Source organism: Mustela nigripes, chromosome 2 (assembly GCF_022355385.1).
Source record: "Mustela nigripes isolate SB6536 chromosome 2, MUSNIG.SB6536, whole genome shotgun sequence".
NCBI lineage: Eukaryota > Metazoa > Chordata > Mammalia > Carnivora > Mustelidae > Mustela > Mustela nigripes.
In genome coordinates, this window is record NC_081558.1 from 50712504 (window position 1) to 50733745 (window position 21242).

Below are 21242 nucleotides of genomic sequence, written 5' to 3' on the forward strand. Positions count from 1 at the left end.
GGGGGGGGGGGGGGCAAAGGGAGAGGCAGTAAGAGTCCCAAGCGGACTCCACACTAAGCACCAGGACTGACAGGGGGCTCAATCTCATGACCCTGAGATCACAACCTGAGCTGAAAGCAAGAGTCAGTTGTTTACCTGAGCAAGCCACCAAGCAGACCTAAGCTTCAATTCTAATCAACAAAACCAGAATAGCCAAAATAATTCTAAAAAAGAAAGATTTACATTGACAACACCAAAAGCTGGTAAGGATGTAGGGCAAGAAAAAGTTCTCATTCACTGTCAGTGGGAATGCAAAATGGCATAGCCACTCTGGAACAAAGTTTGGCATTTTTTTTACAAAATCAGATATAGTCTTACCATACAATCCAGCAATTGTACTCCTTGGTATTTCTCCAAGGGCACTGAAAACTTATACAAAATCCCATACTTTGTTTTTAATTAGAATATAATTATATATATAGCACTTTAATCATAATTGCAAAAACCTGGAAGCAACCAAGATGTCCTTTAATAGGTGAATGGATAAAAGAACTGTAATACTCCAGACCATGGAATATTATTCAGCACTAAAAAAGAAATGAGCTATCAAGCCTCAAAAAGACATGGGACAATTTTAAATATTAGTAAATGAAATGAGTCAATTTGAAAAGGCTACATACTGTAGGGTTCCAAATAAACAACATTCTAGAAAACGCAAAACTATAAAGACAAAAAAAATCAGTGGTTGTTGGAACTTGGAGAGAAGGAGAGATGAACAGGTGGAGCATAAAGGATTTTTAGGGCAGGGAAACTTTCTTTATACTATAATGGTGGACATGTCATTATACATTTGTTAAAACTGATACACTATAAAATACAAAGAATGAACTCTGATGTAAACTGGAAAAAGAAAGTTAGAGGCCTCATACTAGCTGATTTCATGACTTATTATAAAGCTGCAGTAATGAAGAGAGGGTGTCACTGGTGAAAAGACAAACACATAAATCAATAGAGCAAAACAGTGATTCCTGAAATAGACCCACACATACATAACCAATGGATTTTTGATTAAGGTACCAAAATTATTAAATGAAGAAAGGATAGTTTCTTCAATAAATAAAGTAAAAGAGAAAAACTGAACCTCAATCTATACTGTGCACCATTTATAAAAAACAACTTGAAATAGATTATAGATTTAAATGTAAATCCTAAAACTTCTAGAACATAATAGAAAACCACTGGGTTAAGTAAAGAATTCCTAGGTAGGACACAAAAAAGCACCATATGTAAAAGAAAAGAAAAAATTAACAAATTAGATTTCATCAAAACTTAAAACTGCTCTTTGAGAGACACTATCAAGAAAATGAAAAGGCAAGCCATAAAGTAGGAGAAAATATTTGCAAAACACGTTTCTGCTAAAGAACTCATAAATCCCAAATTTAAAAAAACACCCAATTTAATAAATGGGCAGAAAATTTGAGGAAGCACTTCATCAAAAGACACAAGAATGGCAAATATGCATGTGAGGGCAAGTTCAACATCATGAATCCTTAGGGAAATGCAAATTAAAATGACAGAAAAATACCAATATATCTTTATTAAAATGACTTTAAAAATAAAGACAATGACAAAGTACTGGCCAAGATATGGAGCAACTAAGAGCTCTCATACATTGCTGGTGGAATACAGCTGGGCAGTTTCCTATCCGTTGAACATACATGAACCATACGATGCCATTCCTAGATATTTACCCAAGAGAAATGAAAACTTATGTCCACACAAAATACTGCACTCAAATCCTTACAGCAATTTTATTCATTAATCCCCTAAATCTGGAAACAACCCAAATATGCCCATCAGCTGTTGAATGGGTAAATAATAATAATGTGTTGCAAATGAATTCTCATGGGGTTAAGATGAAATTCAGATTAACAGAGAAAATTATTCCTTTCTGATTTTATAAGAATATTAGAGAAACCTATTTCCTAAAATTTCCTCTTTAAGACACTATGACATAGTTAAAATGATTCATAAGTGACAATCTTTATCCACTCACAGGTTCTTGAAGCCACAGAAGCTGTCACTAACAGCTACATCCATTAATGAGTGTATTGAGAGCCAGTAAACACTGACTGACATATTCTTTCATTCATATACTTACTGAGTGCCCACTATGGGCACTAAGCTACACACATGAAGATTCAAGGTCCAATGCACATGCTCACTAGAAAGGCAGTCAAGTGGTAAGTGCAGAGTGCTGGAGCAGAATCAGGGGCTTCTGAATGGAACTGTGGAGAAAGGAGTAACAACTGCCATCTAGATGAGGAAAGGGGAAAAGGCAATGAGGCAAAGCAAAGGCACAGAAGCAAGGTAACATGACTCTCTGAGGTGACTATGAGTAGTTCGGCTTAGATGAAACAAGGAGTTGAGGGGTGGAGAGGGGGTAGGCACATATGAAATTCCATGAGCCAGTAGGTAGGCTGGCGCCATGACAGTAAGAGCCTTGGATGCTGGCAAGTCCTCAGAGGACTTTAAAGTCCAACAGAAAGAACGCAGTGTGTTTCAGATCTCACCCGCAGAATGAACTGTAACGACTAGAGGCAGAGAGGCAGCTGGACAGCTGTTGCAGCAAGCTAGAGAGAAGAGCAAAAGGCCTGTAGCCAACTGCAGCACAAAGGGCTGATGGAGAGAGATATCGTTAAGGTGCTGCGCTGGGTGGGGGCCCCAGGACCAGCTTAGTGACGCTTGGGAATGTGTTAAAAATGCAAACTATTAGGCTCCACCCCAAATGTACTGAATCAGATTCTTCGAATTCGGTAAAGCCCAATAATCTGTGTTTTAAGAAGTCCTTCAGATGTCTGTGATGCATATTTAGATCTGAGCACCACCTACCCATACGACTTTGGCGGATGACTGAATATGAAAGATCAGGGCAAATGAGAGGTTGAAAACGATTCCTGGGTGTCTGGCTTGAACAATGAGGCAGACTACCACACTCCATTCACTGAGGGAGGGGACAGTGGAGGGCAAGCAGCTCTGGAGAGAAGGGACTTAGACTCCCTGGGGCAGAATCTTATATATATAAAAAAATGAAGCCTAGAAATGTGAAATGATATACCAGGACCACTTCTCTTACTGTTTTCATTCCGTCTGATGCAAATATATTTTATAGCTCAAAACAGTAAGATGAACAAATATTTAGAGACATAAGAACCCAAGATCAGACTACAGAAAATAGTTTTTGGGTTTTTTGCTGCTCATGAAAATACTGCTTTATATTGAGCACTGTGTTGCTAATAGAACCTCTCAATCATTTATGGAATTAAGAGAATGTGTTGGAACTGAAATAGTATGTTCTAGGACCAATATCTCAAATATGCCATTGTGGTACCACAAAACATGCCTATAAGCTTAAGATGTAAAGTGCCAAATTTTGTTTAAAGTAAAGATATGGAGGCTTTTCCTGATTCTGCCTCTAAAGCTACATTATGGTATAAGCTTATCTGCACTGTTCTATGCTACATTATGGTATAAGCTTAACTGTACTCTTCTATGCTTAGCTTAAGTCAGGAGGCCTGAATTCTCATATTGGCAGTGCCACTACCTAGCTGTGGACCTAGACCTAGTCAATATACCACTCTGGTGTCCAGCTTCCTTCTATATCATGAAGGGATTAGATGAGATGAACACTTAGATCCTTCTAGCTGTAACATTTATTATTTATGAGGATGAATTGATGGGACTGGTCTTCTCAGTGCTTTGTTATATGATGCCTTTTTTTTTTTTTTTAAGGTTTTATTTATTTATTTAACAGAGAGAGAAATCACAAGTAGGCAGAGAGGCAGGCAGAAAGAGAGAGAGAGAGAGAGAGAAGGGGAAGGAAGCAGGATCCCTGCTGAGCAGAGAGCCTAATGCGGGGCTCAAGTGACCTTGGGATGGAAATTTACCTCTTTGAGTCTCAAATAGGCTTTTAAAAAGGTGAAAAGGTCAACAATATCAAATTTGCTAAGAAGTCAAAGAAGGTCTTAACTTTGGATTTAGCAAGATGGAGTTCTTTGATGACCTTAGTGAAAATGAATTCAGATGAACGACGGAACTGGCTGAAAATGTGGAAGAATAAGTGGGAGATGAGGAGTTTGAAAAAGCAGGTAGAGACCATCCATTAAGTAAAGGAAGGACAGGGGCGCCTGGGTGACTCAGTTGTTAACCACCTGTCTTTGGCTCATGTCATGAACCCAGGGTCCTGGGATCAAGCCCTGCATCCGGCTCCCTGCTCAGAGGGAAGCCTGCTTCTCCCTCTCCCACTTCCCCTGCTTTCCTGTGTTCCCTCTCTTGCTGTGTGCCTCTGTCAAGCAAATAAAATCTTAAAAAAAAAGAGAGAGAGAGAGAGAGAAAAGAAAGGAAAGAAAGATACAACAGTGGCTGCAGGATGAAATGGGAATGAGAGGAGACACTGAATGAAGTGTTATTTGGTTGGTTTTAAGATGGAAAGATTTGAGCAGTCTGAGAACCCAATGACAAAGATACAGTTGAGGGGGAACAGCTGCCAGACAAAGAAGGGATAAAGTTCCTAACAAATGGGTAGGAACAAGGAAGAATTAGCCTCTGATAAGACATCCCTTTATTATAAAAGGAGGCAAATATAAAAAGAGGAATAAAATACATACAAATATAGACAGATTTATACATTTGGTATTGGAAAGATGAGGACTCCCACATAATGGCTTCTATTTTCTCTACAAAAGAAGAGAAAAGGTCTCCAGCTGGGGGTGCAGCCACTGGAAAGAGGTGAGGTTTCAAATAATCCTTGTGAAGAACCAAACAAAGGAATGACCACAGAAACAGTAAAACTGCTAGGCAGTTTGGAGGGCCCACTGAAGTGTAATCACAAAATTACAGTGGAACAAAGCTGCCCCATTGTACTGCAGCTCACTCCTGCAGGTAGAGATTAATGAAAATGTAATATTCTTTGGCATTGTTCCTTTCTTCCTTACCTACCGGTAGGACCTGGAATAGGTCCCCTCCACCATTCTCATCTCCCAGACAGATTCCTAAATGCTAACAGGAAAAGGAATCAAACTGCTGCATTTATTCTACACTAAACATGACTGGGAACATCTAGGAAAGGACTGAAAGTTTTCTAAACTCTGAGTCAGTGCTTATGGGTAAACTGTAAATTTCTCGTTGGAACATTCTGTCTTTTGAAAACAACTTCTGACAAGTAAGCAGAATTATTACCGTGGGATTCCACTTCTAAGCAAAAATGTACAGAAATAAGTAGTAAACTGGAAATCTTTACCTTAATGTGTGTGAATTATTACCGTAAATCAGAAAGCACAAGAACTCTTTTGTTTGAAAATCAACTGCATGGAATTATAATTTCTCAGAGTACACACTACTTCTTGATGATGAGAACTCACCCATGTGATGCTTCCCAGGCTTCCTCTTCTTCTAGAAGATCTCTTATGATATCTGAACTGGAACTAAAAGGACATGTACATCAATATTGTCAGACAATAAAAAGACCATAACCACATGGTTCCATTATATGAAATTCTAGAAAACGCAAACTAATCTCTAGTGATAGAAAGCAAACTAGCAGATCAGTGATTGATTACCTGCAGGGGGCAGAGGGTGGGCAAGGAGGGATTACAAAGTGGCACAAGGAAACTCTGGGAGTGGACAGGTTCGTTGTCTTGATTGTGAAGATGATTTCATAGCTGTATACATGTATCAAAACTCATCAAACTGCGTGCTTTATATATTTGCAGTTTATTATACATCAATGTAAAAAAACTTAATAAACTAGCAATAATAAAGAAAAAATCATTAAAGTTTAAATAAATCCTTCAACATAAAACCATTAAAATGGAATACAGGGACGCCTGGGTGGCTCAGTTGGTTGAGCAGCTGCCTTCGGCTCAGGTCATGATCCCAGCGTCCTGGGATCGAGTCCCACATCGGGCTCCTTGCTCAGCAGGGAGCCTGCTTCTCCCTCTGCCTCTGCCTGCCATTCTGTCTGCCTGTGCTCGCTCTCCCTCCCCCGATTAAAAAAAAAAATAAAAAAATCTTAAAAAAAAAATTGTACTATTTTAAAAATAAATAAATAAATAAATAAAATTTAAAAATAATAAAACGGAATACAGTCACAAACCTTTTTAATCTCCCATGGCAACCAAAGATCAAATTGTGTTTAAAAGACAGCACTCCAGTAATGAGATTCACAATGAGACATTAAGTTCCTAAGTGGCTTTTAGTCCCTTTGTAGCCAAAGTAAAGTAAAATTTAATTAATTTGAACTGTGCTAATAATGGAATTTGTTATAATACAACCTGGCTTAAAGTGTCATATAATCTTTGGTCTATCTGTGCAGGACACAGGGTAAAATAAGGTTATAGAGGACATGTATAATTTCTTAAAAAGAAAAAAGTGTTCCAAAACTTTTAGCATCTTGTTCTTACCCAAATAATTCTTACCAAGTAAGTAAAAAGAAAAAAAGATGTGCATCAATAGCAAAAAAGCATTTCTTTAGGTATCCAAGACAAAAAACTGTGAAGGGCATTTCATGGGACAACTCAGAAACAGGAGTCACTACCCCAGGGTGGAGAAGGTTAAAACAAAGGAATAACTTTCTCCTGTATGAGAAACAATAGGATTGGCTATGTCTATGCCAATCATTTTCTTTTTCTTTCTTTTTTTTCTTTTAAAGATTTTATTTATTCATTTGACAGAGATCACAAGAAGGCAGAGAGGCAGACAGAGAGAGAAAGGGAGGGAAGCAGGCTCCCAGCTGAGCAGAGAGCCCAATGCAGGGCTCGATCCCAGGATCCTGAGATCATGACCCGAGCCGAAGGCAGAGACTCAACCCGCTGAGCCACCCAGGTGCCCCTATGCCAATCATTTTCTAATGATACTCAGATAACATAAGGTTAAAAATTATGGACCTATAAGAAGAATGAATAATGATTCATTCTCAACTACTGACAAATCACTTTGAAGAATGTTTGCCTGTAGTTCATGAACAAAACAAGGCAACAACCATCAATCAACACTCCTCTGTGCCAAATATTTTACTCAAGGGGTACCCCCCAAACCCTAAGCCTCTCAAGGAGCTATATGCACGAGCCCTTCTGACTGTGGTTCGTTCATGTGTGGAATGGCCTCTGTGTGGCGATTCCATGTGCCGTGCAGGGGTAGTGACCCTCCAACACAGCTAGTTCAGTGGTTCTTAGGCATTTCAGGATAAGGATCTTCAGATGGAAGCAACAATGCATTCACTATAGGTGGCTTGAGAAAATAAATAATAATAAAGTATTATAAATTTAGTAAGTCTTCTAGTCTATATTTTACTCATTACAGTGGCACATGCAGGACAGTGAAAAAACAGTAGTACCTGGATTTGTGAGACACTCTTCTAAAGATAATTCTTGCTATGTATGTGCTCTTGCAGGCCCCGTGAATCTTTCCTTCAAGCCCCTGGGTTGGGAAGATCTGATCTAAAGTATCACAGTAACTAAGCATCTGCTACTCTTCTACATTTAAAGGTGCCCCCCTCATGCAAATGCAAGTGCCCCATTAAATAATAATATTCATTTTATTGGTAATTTGTATTTTACTGTAAACTGTCTTAAAACAAGCATTCTCATTAAATAGCTAGCTAAATCTAGTATTAGGAGAGAAGGGAGAAAAGCAGAAGGTCCTTGAGGAGATACAGGCAGATTGCACCAACTTTATGAATTTTCTAAGAGACAGACCCTCATAGCCACTTACTAGGGAGAGCTAATAGCTACAGCCACCCTCACCCCCACAGAAGCAGTCTACCCTTTCCACTCCCAACAGCCCAACCTTTGTTATTCCTTACTTCACTTTTAACTACTACAACTTTATAAAGAAAACTGAAGCTGTTTTCATGAAACTTTTTTTTCCTCTTCTCTCTCCTGTTACACTGATAGCATCACCCACTCTTCATCACCTGGACAGAGCTACGGCAGTGTTTCCCAACCTTTTTCTTTATCGTCCCCAACCTAAAGATCTTTTTTAGACTTTTTATTTTTCCATAATTGCCTTTCTATGAGATTTTAATACTGAAATATTATGTGTACCTATTTATATATTGTATGTGTGTCTATATATATGCTTTATACACAGAGTAAGTTGGTTTTTTGTGTTGTGTTGTGTGTGTGTGTGTGTGTGTGTGTGTGTGTGTGTGTGTTGGCCATCCAGCCTCCTTGCTGCCAAGAACCAAGTTCCATCCACTAGGGAGCTCCTATCGAGAAGCCATAAGCGAAGGGAATGGGAGTTAAAGGGTGGTCATGAGCTCTGGGTCCTGGTAGGTGTCACAGGGCTAGAAGAAATAAAGTGTGCTTCTTGCCAACATCCCCAACAACACAAATACGCAGTTGTGGGTTTTTTGTTGTTTTTTTTGTTTGTTTTTAACAGAAAGGTTACAAAGTATCCATCCTGTTCTAGCTAAGTAAGCAGGACAGCTGGGCCTGTCAACTAACCTAGTCGTCTTGTGGTCAATTTACCTACAGGCTTTCAAATCACCAGTAGAAATCATTGATTTGTTAAAAGAAAATATTTGCAGTACATTAGTGACAAAAACCTAAGCAGTTTTTGCTACACTACCTCAGTGAAAACAGATGGTAGAGGAAGTTCACAAAAAACACTTCTCAAAAATGATCTGCAGTCTCCTCTTGCTCTGTGACTTCAATACCCCTGACTAGCCACGCTGCCCAGCTAGCTCCAACATCCTCAGTTCTCACCTCCTTTCCTTCCGCCCCAGTTTAGTTACTAATCTGAATGACATAAACTTTACCTACAGTGATATTTCAGGATTATCTGCTATATCTGCTACTCTGATTCTAGTCACCACTAAGAAACAGAGTTGGAGTGCCTGGATGGCTGGGTTAGGTGAGCATCCGATTCTTGATTTTCTGCCCAGGTCATGATCTCAGGATCATGAGATCAGACCCCAGGTAGGCCTCTGTGCTGGATACGGTGCCTGCTTAAAAAGATTCTCTCCTGGGGTGCCTGGGTGGCTCAGGAGGTTAAAGCCTCTGCCTTTGGCTCGGGTAATGATCCCAGGGTTCTGGGATCGAGCACCGCATTGGGCTCTCTGCTCAGCAGGGAGCCTGCTTCCCCCTCTATCTCTGCCTGCCTACCTTCAATTTCTATCTGTCAAATAAATAAATAAAATCTTTAAAAAAAAAAAAAGATTCTTTCTCTTCCTTTTCCTCTGTCCCTCCCCACATCTCCCAAAAAACAACTAAGAGTTGATGCTAATACAATTAAAACAGCAGGGAGACTTGTTCGTTCCTTTTTAAAGTAATGCACTCACCAAATTCTACTTAAAAACCACATTCCTGAAATTACACATACAGTTTCACAAATAGGATTTTATAAAAAGACTACTGGGCACAATAGTCAGTATTACTAAAATTAACACTCACAGATCTCTTCCTTGTGGATAGTAATTAATATTTTTGAAGTCTTAGTCATTTTACTATGACTTGGAGATCAAAAATTCCTTTCATATACTTTCAAGATCTCTAAAAAACCCTCAACAGGAGAAAATATTCACTCTGTTATACAAGGGGTCAGAGCATGTATGAGTCTAAACAGCTATAGCTTTTAATTCTCAGATTTTCAGAGTAAATCTCAGCTCCTCTACTATTTGGGTTTGAACATTCTGGTAGACCATGCTTTAAGAAGCTGGATGAACATGAGGTCAGGTATATAAAAGTCACAGCTCCCAATATAAGGATGTTTAAACTGTGTTCTCTGATGTTACCATTAGTCCAGGCTAGACCAGGAATTATTCTATAGATTAAATAGACATAAGGACTCACAGACAAAAATATTAATCTTGAATTCTATGGAATTCCCAACCTCTGCTCAAAAAGATTCTAGTAGATCTATTTAAAACATCCATACTTAATTTTCATACCATTTAACCTTTATTTTCAGCTCAAACCTTCAGAAATATAAGCTAAACTGTTTTTGGCTTGTTGGTCTTGGACCTAACTGGACTTTCTATAACATTTTGCTCTTGTTATTCTCTTACCAAAAGTAGTAGCACAACATTTTAACAGGCAAAGGAAAACACATTTTGTATCTTTCTTTTGCAGTATCTGATTTCATCGTACCAGTTAAGATTTTACCACCAAAGCTGGAAAGATACCTAATACCTCTCACAATTGTATATGACTGATAAGACAACCCAGAAAATAAGAAATCACAGATTTTAGTATCAAACAGTTGAGTTTCAGTGCTGCTCCTGTTACTTGATATGTAATACTGGGCAAGTTACTTAGTCTTTCCAAGTCTTAATATTCTCACCTATAAGGTCAGGATGGTAACACATGCAGTTCATGAGGATATTTTAAAGTTTAATCAATAAAACATGGAGAATGGTTAGCACAGAGCTTAGCGCATAGTAAATGTTCAATAAATAGTGCTTCCATTTTCATATAACAAATCTGGGTCTGAATTACATGAATAACTGCCTCAGCACTATGCTTCCATTTGCGCTAGGAGTCCTGATCACTATGTGCTCTATTTTAATCTCCGATTTCCACTGTTTCTATGACACCAGGGTGCAAATTCATCAGAACTTGTTATTTATCCAGCATGGCAGGTACACAGGGTACCGTGGGGTAGCAAAAATGCAAACATCTGCTATAAAAAATCCTGTGGATTAAAGATTACTTACAAGTGGGATTTTGCTATTATCTAGTAGTTACTCCACCACCCTCCCCCACAGGCCCATCTCTTCTCATAATTACGGCATTAACTTGAGCATGCTTGATATATCAAACCCAAAAACAAAACCAAAAACCTCCTTAAGGATAGACCACTGGAGGACTGATAGAGAGCACACAGTGCCACCAGACAACGGTATCTAACTAAATGCTGCTGGCTCCCATGAATCCTTCCTCAAATCCTTATTTTTTGTAATCTGTTCTTATTCTGCAGGAAAAGCAGCAGCTTATATGCCCAATGTTAGCAGCAGGCTAACAATAAAACATTAGAATAGTAAGCATCCTATGTTCAAACAAGAAATCACTCAATGTTGACAATGACAAAAATGACCACTTTTTGAGCAACTACTACTACAAACCACTGTAATAATTAGCCAATGTGCCTTAGCTTTACTTCATATAAGTGGCCTAGGTTTTATCCCCACAGATGGACAAAAGATCGGGGACATTAAAGTAAGTTAAAAACAACAACAACAACAAACAGGGATGCGAATGCAAAGCTCCTCTTCTTTTTACCACACTGTGCTGCTTCAACCAGCAGCAGCAGAATGAAAAATGCTATTAATCCACAAGAGTTAAAAAAATACTACTTTCTCCTATACACTCATCAATAAGGTTTATCAGACAACTACCAATAAGGCTCATGGATAAAACATAGCTAAGAGTTTCACTGCTCTCCATTACATCTAGAAAAATATAAATGAAGCTAGATTCAGATACAAGAATAAGAACTTTTTTATCAAGTAATACATGATAAATCCTTAAGAGATGAAAGCAAACCTTACTTAAAACTAAGGTTATGTTTAATTTACAAAGCATTCACAATATATAACACCTCATTTGTTTAGTTTTGTTGTTTTCAGAATCACCCAGGGAGGTTAGCCCAGCAAACACACACACACACACACACACACACACACACACAAACCAAAAAAACACTATCCTTCCATTTTATCAACAGGGCAAGTGAAACCCAGGGAAATTAATCCAACAATCGGCTACATGCTGGGAACCACTCTAGTGTCAGAAAACCATGACTGAGATGAACTTCCACAAACAAAAACGCCTACCTGCTAGGTATGAGGATCTCATAGACACATACATTTCAAGGACTTGATGTCATAGTATCTTAGGTGAAGATGTATTCCCCCAAAACAATGTTACATTCAACCAAAGGACAATAGGCTCATTTACCACCTAGTTTAAGTTCTTCTGAAAACACAAACGGTGGGACAGAACTATTCGACATTCCCACATTTCTCTAAAAACTTCCAACAAATAAATATTACCACCTGAAACACAGGGAATCATTTAGCTTCCAGAGGTATTTTGAAGTTCATAAGTGACATATGACCATAATAAAGTACAGTAATGTATTTTAGTAGAAAAAGATTTTGTGGCAACATTAAATTCAATAAATGTCACATTCTTAAAAGTTAAAAAACAAAATGCATTGGCAACCTTCCAAAAGCAACCATGAAGATTTTTAAAAATACAAATTATAGTAATATACTTATAACTTATGTTACTGTTTCCTTTGATGTTTTCTTTAGATATTTTCTGTTGACCAGAAACATAAACTTATTTAGCAATTTTTCCAATAATCCCAATGCCTCCTAAATTACAAAATCTCTTTAATATCTTTCTCTTACCGTACTGCCTGCATCATCCAATTTCATTAACCAATTTATATTAACACTGAAGGTAACAAAGATTTCCAGACTCTATTTTAAAGAATACAGACTTTTTTCCATTTAAAGTAGACTAATATATTTACAATCAAAATGACATAAAAAGATTTGCACTGAGAAATCTCACATTCTCCTCACTACCCTACCAACCTATTCCCCCTTGTCTCCAAAATGTAATCACTTATTAGTTTTTTTATTCTTCAGGTGTTCTTTATGAAAAAACAAATAAATATAAGTATACACTATCCCCCACCCGCCTTATAGAAAGGAAACCACATGCTACCTATGCTGTTTTGAACAACAGTCTTTTCACTTACAAATCTATCCTGGGAATCTCTCCCTTATTAAGCACACAGAGATTGTCCTTTTGAACAACCACACAGTATGTCATTGTATGGCTGTACTAGATAGTTTAATCAACCAGCCCCAATGATAAATACCTGAGTAGTTTCCAGTCTTTTGTTATTATGTACACAATAAATAACTTTGTGTGTAAGTCACTGTGTAAATGTGCAGGCGGAATCTGGAGAACAAATTCATTGAATACTGACTAAAAAGCAAAACAACAGTACTTTTGGTTGATCCCATCAGATTCTTCTCCTTCGGAATGGTATTAAGTAGCACCAGCTACTTGAACAGTGTCTGTTTCCTCACAGCCTTAACAGCAGAGGATGCAAGAAAATGTTAAGATTTTTTTGTCAACCTATCAGGTGAGAATTGGATTTAATTTGTATTTCTCTTTCAGCAACCCATCTCTATTCATGACTTTTGCCCATTCTTCTCCTGGGTTTGTGGGTCCTTTCCTTATCGGTCAGTCCTTTCCTTATCAGATGCTCAAAAAGACTATCTACTCCTGAATATTTTCTTTAAAAAGGTACTATTAAGCCTCTATAAATGATAAGAAAAAGTATTAGTATGTCTTCTTTCATTGTCAAAAAATACTTGTATTAAGTTATATATCAAAGTTGAATATTACTTCTTTAAAGCTACATATTTGACATTTTCGCAGTGGGTGAGAAAGAATTCCAAAGCAATCATTATATTTATCTTAATTTTAATTCGAGCTGCAATTCACTATCAAACCTGTCTGATTCTTTCAAGTATCCTACACTATCCTCTATAATTCATGCAGGAATTCTGGCTAACCAAAATTAACTATCATTCTGAGCTGTACATGAGCAACTAAACATGCCAGAAAACAAAACAAAACATCTATTCATTTGACTTTATCTGCTAACTAATCTCATTTGAAATTCTTTTTTTTTTTAAGATTTTATTTATTCATTTATTAGACAGCAAGAGAGAGAGCACAAGCAGGGGCAGCAGCAGATAGAAGGAGAGAGATAAACAGACTCCCCACTGAGCAAGGAGCCTGACATGGGGCTCAATCCCAGGATCCTGGGACCACAACCCAAGAAAAAGGCAGATGCTTAACCAACTGAGTCACTCAGATTCCCCTCTCATTTTAAACTCTTGACCACAAATCTGAAATGGACCATCCTTGCTACCAGGCAATCCTATAATACTTATCTGGCACATTCGGAGTCCCACTCTCAAAAGGACTCATACCTTCCCAAATCACCTATCACCCACCCTACTCCCACTCTCAGCTGATGAAACAGCCTTAGCTACATTAAGAAAATAAAAACCACCAGGCAGACTTGCTGGTCATGCCTTGGTGAGATGCTTACTGAGTAAGCACTAAATTGCTAAAACTATTCACCAGTTGCTAAAGATATAAATTTAGGATTCATCCTTGATGCTGAGCTTTTCCTTGCTCACCATATACAAACTATCTGCAACTTCTGCAGCTCCTACCTCCAAAATACATCCCCAATCCCACCCATTTCTATCTTCACTATCATTATGCAGATGCACCTCACCACAAACCCTATAATGGATCACTACAAAAGCCTAACTAGTCTCCTTGTTACCACTCTTGCTTCACTTCCAGAACCCTCTCCCCCCATTCATTCTCACATTTGAAGTTAAACTTTTTTTTTTTTTAAGATTTTATTTGTTTATTTGACAGACAGAGATCACAAGTAGGCAGAGAGGCAAACAGAGAGAGGAGGGAAGCAGGGTCCCTGCTGAGCAGAGAGCTAGATGCAGAACTCAATCCCAGGACCCTGAGATCATGACCTGAGCCGAAGGCAGAGGCTTAACCCACTGAGCCACCCAGGCGCCCTTGGAGTTAACCTTTAAAAACACATAAAACAGACCGCTTGGGATCAGAACAATACTGATAAATCATTTGGTCTCTAAATTGACCTGTAGATTCAACTGAATCTCAACCAAAATTCCTTTTTTTTTTTTTTTTTTTTTGTTATAGCAATAGACAAGTTGATTTTAAAGTTTATATGGAGATGCAAAGCACTAAAAGAGCCAAAACAATTTCGAAGGTCATCACAGGCACCTCTGGCCTCCACCATCACCTCTTCATAACACACAAATAACTTTTCTGTGTGCCAAGAAGAAGGGTTAGGAAACACTGTATTAAAGAGAGAAGCAGACCTTTAGGTCAATCTCTTTAAATTCTTCAAAAAAAGTTGAAAAAACTTTTAAAAAAACTTTTAAAAAAACTATAACTTAAGAGGAAGCTTTCATCTCATTACAAATTTCTGTAAAAACAGGGACCAAGGGGCTGGATATGAAGCTCATACTGAGACTAGCTTGACTTCTGCACAGCCAGGCCAACTTCTACATCATCTACCCACCTGTCTACCCCAAGAAGGCACATTCAACTGTGCAAATGTGAGAAGCCAGGCCAATACTAACCACACAAACCACAGAAATCCAGGATTAATTCAAAGTTGAGGCAATAAAACTCCAGTCTCATGATAAGTTCACAGAGGAGAAGAATCTGAAAACTACCTTATATTGCTGGAATTTAGGCAGTGGACATTGAACCTTCTTGCAACTCAGTTCCTAAAAAAATGAAGTGTCAGACTAAATGACCTAGTGCATGAGAAAGAATAATCCCTCCAAACTGTACTTACACCAAATTTTAATGTTCTGATACAGTTTTCTAATTTCGTATTCGTTACTATTACCCATACTCCAATAATACATTCTAAATGGCTCTAATAAAATGTACTTATTAGTACAAGAGAAGCATACTATCGTACACATTAATGCAATATTAAAGGCTTCTATAACTGACTTCTGTAGAATTACTTAAAAAAAAAAGGCTTCTGCATTTGAGGCCTGTTACATTTTAACACTCAAATCTCTCTGAGATACAAGAACAATGAGCACTACTCATGTGGTAAAATCAAAGGAGGAAGCAAAATCAGCAATTTTATATGTACCCATGTTCCAGAATATTTGTGTGGGAATAAAGAGACCTGAGAACATGTGCAAATTAACACTGCATGTCCTAACAAGGCAACCATACAATCTAGCTTCTAAACCCAGACACTCTGGAGAGTAATATTATGGCTATTAATAATGATACCAGGACAAGAAATGGAAACTGACCTATCTCAGGGAAATCAGAACATATGCTCATTCTTTAACTAACTGATATTTTGAACAATTCCATTAAAATGCTACAAGCAAAGAAAGCAATGGTGCCTAAGACAAAAGTCCTGATGCAACTCCCATTGTCATGGGCAGGGGTGGGGGGTGGGGGGAGCGGGAGGCAGGACGGGGAACCTGGGCTGTGAATTACTGGCTTCCACTTTACTCACTGACTTTGGATAAGTCCCCTCACCTGTCCAGGCCTCCATTTCCTTACCTGTGGTATGAAGTTACTATAGTTAGTGACTTACTGTATCACCTTCTAACTTGAAAATATTTGTATTCTATCCTAATGTGTCTTTTCCCCAAGTTCTGAAGTCCTCCAAGGAGACCTAATCTATCTGTTCCTGATTTAAAAGCAAAGGTAGTATGAAATGAGAAGGCAGAGGGGGGGAAAAACCTCTGATTTTAACTTCCGAGGTGACTATAACAAATTATAAACTAGATCAACTGACTAAAAATATAAAATTCCAATAGCATGCTATGTAAATTATATACTTCTATTCCATCCAAATTCATTCACCAGAACAGGACGCTTATTTTTTTTTTTAAGATTTTATTTATTTATTTCACAGAGATCGAAAGTGGCAGAGAGGCAGGCAGAGAGAGAGAGGAGGAAGCAGGCTTCCTGCTGAGCAGAGAGCCCGATGTGGGGCTCGATCCCAGGACCTGAGATCATGACCTGAGCCAAAGGCAGAGGCTTTAATCCACTGAGCCACCCAGGTGCCCCCAGAACTCTGATTTAAATTTTATTTATTTAATTGTTTGTTTTTTTTTACTGCAGAAGGCTCTTCCCTGGCTGTCCACAGTTGGGGGTCTGGGAAAGTTAATCCAAAATACTGACTGCATGCCTACTAACATTTAGAATAAAGTGGTAGTTCCTTCAAGGTCTCATACTTGCTCTTCTGAAAGCATTCTGAAAAATACACTATCAGTTACTCTATTTTTTTTTTTTTAATGAAAAACTGAATTCTGAGCCAGTCAAGATTGTATTCTCAGTTTTATATGTCAAGCTAAATATATCCAGAAGCATAACAAACAAGAATTTGTATGTAGTTTATAAATGTCTGAAAACTAAAAAAGGAAAACACCCTTTAAAAATGTCAACTTTATGCAAGTATTACCTTGTTATGCCAACCAAAACTCTCAACGCTACAGTCACAGTACCAAAACCTTGGGTGATGATCAGACACTGCTCCAAGCTATGGCAATGAAGGTATCATTTGGTAAGTATGGAACCTGGAAGGAACTGCCAGTTTCTATAAGCATTTCAGATACAATAGTAAAAATAATTTAAAAACTCTCTCCTGATAAAGGAAATTGAAGGGCTCAAAGTAATTTTACAGAGGACTTCTGTATTACACCAGCTCATGAATTTGATAAAAACAAACAAAAATATCTGCCACCTGGGATTGACTCAGAAGGCTGAAAAATCAAGAACTTATTATAAAACAACAACAAAGGTACTCTAAAGAACCTCCTCATATTACCCAATAAAAATACTCCTTGCAAATGTGCTAACATCAACTGCCTGAGAGTTTAAAAAAAAACAAAAAACAAAAACAACCTTATTAATGAACAACAAATATCCTTTGGCAATGAGTACTAGAGAAAAGACAAAACTATTTCTCCTTTCACGTTGTTCTTGGAGGATCACTACTGAAATCAGTTTTACAAGTATATATTCACAAATAAAAATATGGTAACTAAAGGGGATGAAGCATGTTGTAAATTGTACATGTTTTCTCTTATGATGAAATGCAAAGGCTGGGCTACATCTTTGGAGGGGAAATCATTCTACAGAATAAAAATATTAGTACAAGAAAGCAAACTGATTTAAAAAAAAAGACAATGGAGAGGAAAGTAGAATTCTTCCCTCAGGCCACATTTATGGATTAAGTTTTAACATAGCATAAAATAATAACACATTTATATAATGCACTAAAACAGGGTTTTATTAATTTATATGACTAAATGTAACAAGTAATGTTAAATGAAAGGAAAAATGGAATAGTTCAATAACTAACCTTACTACAACGCAGAATGTGACCAATTTGATGTCCTAAAATTTTTTTTTTATTTCTTTTTTCTAATTATTTTTTTAAAATAAGCTTTTTATTTTAGGATAGTTTTACATTTACAGAAAAGTTGCAAAGATAGTACAAAACATTTCCACATTTCAATTTCTTCTACTATTACCAGTCTACACTAGTCTGATTCATTAGTTCCAACCAAGGAAGCAATATTAATACATTATTATTAACTAAAGTCCTACACTTGAATTATATTTTTTACAGCTCTAACTAACGTCTTTTTTGTTGTTGTTCCAGGATCCTATCCAGGTCACTACATTCCATTTAGTCCTCTGGTCTCCGGAGGCCCCTCTAGACTGACAATTTCTCAGACTTTCCTTGTTTTTGATGACCCTGTCAGTTGGAGGTGCTGGTCAGGTATTTTGTAGGACCCTCAAATAAAGTTTGTCTGATGTTTTTCTCACAATTTGACTGAGGTTATTGAAAGTGTCATTCCCACCACATCATATCAAGAACACATGCCATTGGGGCACCTGGGTGGCTCAGTGGGTTAAAGCCTCTGCCTTCGGCTCAGGTCATGATCCCAGGGTCCTGGGATCGAGCCCCGCATCGGGCTGTCCGCTCCGTGGATAGCCTGCTTCCTCCTCTCTCTCTTTCTACCTGCCTCTCTGCCTACTTGTGATCTCTGTCTGTCAAATAAATAAATAAAATCTTTGAAAAAAAAAAAAGAACACATGCCATCAACATAACATCACTGTGTGGTGACCTTGATCTCCTGGCTGAGGCAGTGGCTGTCGGGTTTTTGTTTTCTCTTCTTTTCCCTTTCTTTTCTTCCCTTTCACCCCTCCATACTCCCTCCCCACACCTTCCTCCCTCCTCTATTTCTCTCTCTCTCTCTATTCTTCTAACACTTACTCTAGCACTGTCTTGCTTCCTGCCCCAGCTGGGAAATCAGCCATTTCTCCAAGAAGCAATAGTTCCTTCTTTTGGGGATTGTTATGAGAAACCAAGATCAGGGAACTAGGTGTGCTGGTTCCAACTGCGGTGTCCTTGCTTCTTGGCCCTGGCAGCTGACAGAGCAAGGAAATACATGTTTGTACATTAGCTCACTTCCTTACACAGATCTATAAATAGCTCTGTATGTATCCCTCTGAATTTACAGTAAACCGGCCATGAGTTCACCCTGTACCACAATGAAACCTTTAACCTTGCTTTTCTGTAATCTCCCACTCTAACAACATGACTCCCATTTGCCATCCATTTTAAGAGAAGGACATATAGGGGTGCATGGGTGGTTCAGTCAGTTAAGCATCTGCCTTCAGCTCAGGTTATGATCCCAGTGTCCTGGGATCCAGTCCCATATCAGGCTCCCTGCTCAGCAGGGAGTCTGCTTCTCCCTCTGCCTCTGCCTGCCGCTCCCCCTGCTTGTGCTCTCTTGCTCTCGCTCTCTCTGTCAAATAAATACATAAAATCTTAAAAAAAAAAAAAAAAAAGAGAGAGAGAGAGAAAGAGAGAGAGAAGCACACATAGCTAACATGACAGAAAAAAATTATGCTCAACTAAAGGTGGATAAGACTTGATAAAAGTCTTCTAAAATAAGTTAGGGAGAAACTTCAACACATATATGTTGGAGAAGTATTTAAGGCCCACACAACAATGTAAACCAAACAGTACAGATAAGTATACTTCAAAATACCACTTTCTACTTCTTAAACATAAATAAGTAAGAAACTGTGTGTAAAAAAATTTTTTTTAAATTATTACCATTAGATGTGCTGAGTAGTAGGTTTTTCGTTTTGTTTTTTTTTTTTGTTTTTTTTTTAATATTTCCAAGGAGGGTTCAAAGTCATGCAATGTTGTTACTTATCCCTAAGGTACTTCAAAAGACCTTCCCAAAAAAGACCAGCATGCCTATTGTGCTACAGCCAGCAGAGTAACTTCAGAAGGGGGAGAGGATGTCCATACACACAAGGGTCATTAACAATACAGTTATCTCTATTAAGAAGAAACAAAGCAGATGGTAAGGAAATACATCTGACTATCAGAACTCCCAGTTTTGTGTTTGTGATTTTCTACCTAAGTTCAAGAGATTTTTATTCAGTATGTTGGTAAACTTTAGTATGATGATAGATTATTTCATACTTCAGTTTACTATCACACAAGATGAAAAAGTAAACTGTTTCTCATCAACAAGCACATTTTCTCCCATCAGTTTGCAGGATGCATTTGTCTCAGAGCTTTTTAGATAATGTCCCTTTCTCCCCCTGACATTTCCTTCTCTATCACTTCTTCAATAGCCCCCAGACATCCTTATCTCTTCCACTCCTGGCAGCAATGAGCACATGTGTGTGGCAAACAGATATGCAGAGGTACAGTTAGCTCTGGAATGCCTAGTCTGTAGGCATCCCTACACTCATTTGGACTAGAGCTCTAGGCAAAAGCCTAGAGCACCCCCATTTGTACTGATAAAGCATACATAAAACCAAACCATTTTCCTGTCTTCAGTTGGAATCACTGCTTTGGCAGATCTCAATGGTACCCTGCCTGATCCCTTTACCCTTATCCCTTCAGTGTACAGGCTTGACTTACATCTGTCAGAGCCTTTGTTGGATTGTCCTGTCCCTGTTGGAGCCTGCTCTGTCACCAGCATGGGAGGCTGCAGGCAGCAGAGGGCAGACACAACCAAATAACTGGACTTCCTTACCCTTTGTCTGGGTTAACTCAGCTCCTAGTTCCAAGGAGTTTTGAAAAAACTCCAGTTGCTCACAGTGCTATCTGGTTTGATAACACGCCCCCTTCAATACTGTCTTCACCTTCCTGTCTCATGTGTTCACTCCCCATAGTGGTTCCTTCACCTTCCAGATTAACCATTTCCATTCCAATTCTTGTCTCGGGGTTTTCTCAGGAAATCTAACCATTTCAATGCCTGTGTGTTTCTACTCTTTCAAGAATGTGAAGAGCAAGCAAGTTTGGTCACAGTAGCATTATCAGTCAGGAGAATTTGGATCTAGGGTAAACTATACCTGGATTCAAATCCCGATACTGCCACATACAATACATACCACCCTAAGCAACTTATTTAACTCCTTTAACCTTTCATCTCCACATCTTTACAATGTTTGCCTGTGGGCTAAGTGATATAACACAGGCAACACTCTTAGCTCTCAAGTAACATTTATCAAAATTACACATCCTACTGCCCACAATTAGTAAGGATTTACCAACATACTTCACTATTCCAGGGGACTCTTGTC

General features: G+C 38.2%; 1 protein-coding gene across 1 annotated transcript in view; it reads right to left on the reverse strand.

The window, feature by feature from the left end:
• Positions 1-21242, reverse strand: part of RAD18 (RAD18 E3 ubiquitin protein ligase) — a 105753-nt gene that overhangs the window by 4392 nt on the left and 80119 nt on the right. The window contains exon 12 of the mRNA XM_059387891.1: positions 5400-5462. Coding sequence (XP_059243874.1) covers positions 5400-5462 — 63 coding nt within the window. The remainder of the gene's footprint in view (positions 1-5399; positions 5463-21242) is intronic.